The sequence below is a fragment of the Rhipicephalus sanguineus genome, chromosome 6 (genome assembly GCF_013339695.2).
Source record: "Rhipicephalus sanguineus isolate Rsan-2018 chromosome 6, BIME_Rsan_1.4, whole genome shotgun sequence".
Lineage (NCBI taxonomy): Eukaryota > Metazoa > Arthropoda > Arachnida > Ixodida > Ixodidae > Rhipicephalus > Rhipicephalus sanguineus.
Window position 1 is genome coordinate 146,610,221 of NC_051181.1, and position 3,633 is coordinate 146,613,853.

Genomic DNA, 3,633 nt, shown 5'->3' on the forward strand with positions numbered 1-3,633 from the left:
GCTTTTCGCGTCGTATAAACAGACCCGTGGAGGCAGTTACAGTCCGCGGAAAAGCTTCACCGTTCTCACTCTATTTATGACACAGCCATCACCGTATTCGTCGGATTGGGGTTGGAGGCTATTTGCCGCACAGCTACTAGTAACGTAGCCATGGGGGTGAGGGCTCGCGGTAACACCCCTCCTCCCCTCTTGTGTGTGTATGTTCACGTGGTCGTGATGGTGAAGAAGGCGAGACAGTGGTCAGTGCGACGTCTAACGGACGGGTTACGTAAAAACAAAGGGTGCGTAGCAGTATGCACACGCACGCACGAACATCAAGGGCGAAGGGGCGTAAAAATTAGTTTTCCCCACAACACAACTATCTGGCTATGCCCCTGATAGATACTCATTTACCGTAGTATTCATTCGCCATTGGGGCATGCCTGTACAGCGTACTGACTGCGACGTACCCCTCTCGCCCCTTTCAGTGTCTTCGCCGCGCCAGTCTTTCTCGTCGATGGACGGTGCCGGATCGTCCAGTGGCGGAAATGTCTCGTCCGCTTCCCAAGGCACTCGCCCCGAGTACGCCAGGCAGCCGAATGTCAAGGTGAATCACTTCGAGCTTAAGATACAGGGCAAAATAGTGGTGTACCGCTACAGGGTTGAAATTATGGAAGTTGACAACGATGGGCAGCCTCTAGGAGAAAGCGAGGATATTTGGACTTCCAAAAAACTGCGAATATTCAAAGAGTTCGCCCGCAACGAACTCCATAATCACCACCCCATTTTCGACGGCCAGGAATGTTTTTACTCGACTATCGACCTGGGCCTGGACCAGATGGAATTTGTCAACGAGAGTGAATCTAACGATGGACGTCGTTACAAAGTCCGTATCCATGACAAGAAAAAGCAGGAACATTCCGGTCACGGGACATCCCTGACCTCAGAGTTTGTGCAAGTGCTTGACGTAGCAATACGCTGCGCTCTCTCCAAAAAGCGCAAGCGCATTGGCAGGCTCCTGTTGCACGAAGAGGTCGACGACCACTTGGTCAAAATATTCGGTCAGCAAGGCTTGCAACCCTACCGCGGCATCCTCACCAGCGTCCGCCCGGGACAGTCGGCAATGTTCCTAAACGTGGACACGCTACTGACTGGCTTTTACAAGACCTGCCCGCTCACCGATCTGCTGCCGAGTTCAGGCAACGCTGGTAACACGATAGATTGGCAACTTGACAAGGATGACATGGCATTTCTCAAAAGCCTAAAGGGCTGCAAGGTGGAAGTCAAGCACCTGCCTTACAAACGCGTTCGCACAATCGAGTCTATCACGACGAAAACCGCCAAGGAACAAGAGCTCGAGGAACCGAGCGGCTCGACTCGAGAGAATAAGGATCGCAAGATTGTTGCAAAGAATATAGCAGAGTACTTCAACAGATACGGTGGACTTCGGTACCCCAATCTTCCCTGCGTGAAGGTGACCAGTAGAAGGACATGCTACTATCCTCTTGAAATGTGCTTCTTGCAGTGGGGACAAAAGGGCACCAGCAAACTACCGGGTCAGTTGGCGCGTCCTAAAGAAAGGTTTGAGCTTGCCGAAAAGGTTGTAAAAGAATTGAATGTTAAGCCCAGCGAATACTTGGATCCCTTCATCGAACGTATCGTTCCAGAACCTGTCCAGACAGGCTATAAAATTGTAAGCACCTCGCAGACTAGTCGCACGATGCAGGTTGAAGGCGAAGTCAAATGGATGATAGTGAACATGTGTACAGAGTCCAACCATATCGGCGCCTTGCTAACCGGTCTAGTATCCCGAGGAGCTGAAATGGGTGTTGATATGCTCGCGGCCAAGGATGTTAAAATTCGGGCAGCTTCGACGATTGACGAGAATCTAATCAAATACTTGAAAGCAGCTGATTTTAAATTAGTTCTCTTCATTTTGGATAGCAAGAACTCTGACCACTACCCCCATATCAAATATCTTGCAGAAATTAAGTACGGCCTGCAAACTCAGTGTGTCGTGTACGACAAAAGAATTACAACGCCTAGCTTTCAAAAAAACGTAATACGCAAGATAAAGGCAAAGCTTGGCTACGTTGACAAAGCTATGCCAGCGACTATCAATGAATTTGTTTTCAAGGATGTCCTAGTTATGGGCGCCGACGTCAGCCACCACAGCCCCAATGACTCGAAGCCATCCGTCGCCGCCATCGTCGCCAGCATTGACGACCGCGCCTCTCGCTACGTCGCCGTGATTCGTCCTCAGGAGAAGGCCAACGATAAGAAACGCGTCGAAATAATTTTGTACATGAAGAGCGTGGTCGAAGAACTCTTTGGTCACTACAAGAAAGAAAATCCGGGGAAAATTCCGAAACATATACTTCTCTACCGCGACGGCGTGAGCGAGGGAGAGTTCGAAAAAGTTCGCACTCACGAGCTAGCAGACTTGCAAAGCGCGTGTACAGAGGTGTTCCAATGTATCCCACAAATCACGTTTTTGACTGTTCAGAAGCGGCACAGAACCCGCTTCATGCGCGGACATGACTCCAACGTACCTCCAGGCACGGTCGTCGAGACGACCATCACGCGACCTGCGGATAACGAGTTTTTTCTGTGCTCTCACACTCCCATCCAAGGCACAGCTCGGCCCGCCCACTACCGCGTGATCGCTGACGATTACGGATTCAAACCGGAAACTCTACAGAAGATCACGTTCAGCCTGTGTCATATGTACGCACGCTGCGTTACGCCGGTGTCCATCCCAGCGCCCGTCTATTACGCCCACCTTGCCGCAGCTCGCGCAAGCTGCTACATGAAGGTCACTCAAGTCGATACGAATCCCATCATTATCGAGAAAGACTTGAGAGACCAGATGTTCTTCATCTAAGACAATGAATGCCCTTTTCTTGTGCTCGACCACCGTTACACCTGGCGCTCCATGCCTAAAGGGTCCTCGACTTCCCGTAAAAAACGCCATGTACTACGGTTGTTAACTACGCTTCAGCTTTTATTGCAGTGGTCTTCAGGCAGGTGCACATTTGCGTCCCCGTTGCGGTCACGCGAACAACAGACTTCCGTCCTGTGAACACCCGAAGACCAGTGCTGCGCTTCGACCATCAGTTTTTACATATGTCCCTAACTTCATTTTCTGGTGTCTACCTGAAGCCTCGTCATTTTATCTACACGCACGAGTGCAATTTTATGCTATCATATTCAGTGTTGATTGTCCTCGTAATGACGTGTTTATGCAGATAGAGATCACTCGTCTGAGTGTGCCGCATGTCAGTGTGTGTACTGTGACAACTGCCGAGGACTTACTCGCGATTAAAGGCTACTGTCTGACTTCTGACTCTTGTCCGTTTCATTATCGTGAACCTTCAGCACACTGTTAATATAAGGACTAACAGCTCCCAGTGCTGTTAAGCAATCCTCGTTCGTCTTCTGTGCCGATGCCTGAACTCGGCGGTGCCCTAGAAAGCGAGGACGTCGGTGTCCTGTTGCTGTACGGTTTCGTAAGCGTGGTTCTTGGTTGAATATACACTCGCATAGCGTATTCGTCTCCTCCCCATTTTCGTGGCCTTCAATCACGAATGTTATGCAGTAGTACAGTGTTCCAAGTCAAAACGTAATTAGAAGTTTCTGTGATCTGGCCTTTGT

General features: G+C 50.1%; 1 protein-coding gene across 1 annotated transcript; it reads left to right on the forward strand.

The window, feature by feature from the left end:
- The first annotated feature begins 482 nt into the window (after nt 1-482).
- On the forward strand, nt 483-3,325 carry LOC119396705 (protein argonaute-2). Its single transcript, XM_037664012.1, has one exon. The coding sequence runs from the start codon at nt 497-499 to the stop codon at nt 2,861-2,863; it is 2,367 nt and encodes a 788-aa protein (XP_037519940.1). The 5' UTR covers nt 483-496; the 3' UTR covers nt 2,864-3,325.
- The last annotated feature ends 308 nt before the right edge of the window (nt 3,326-3,633 follow it).

What these genes read in the sequence shown, in the direction of transcription:
- LOC119396705 (XM_037664012.1), top strand. Translation starts at nt 497, where the DNA reads ATGGACGGTGCCGGATCGTCCAGTGGCGGAAATGTCTCGTCCGCTTCC.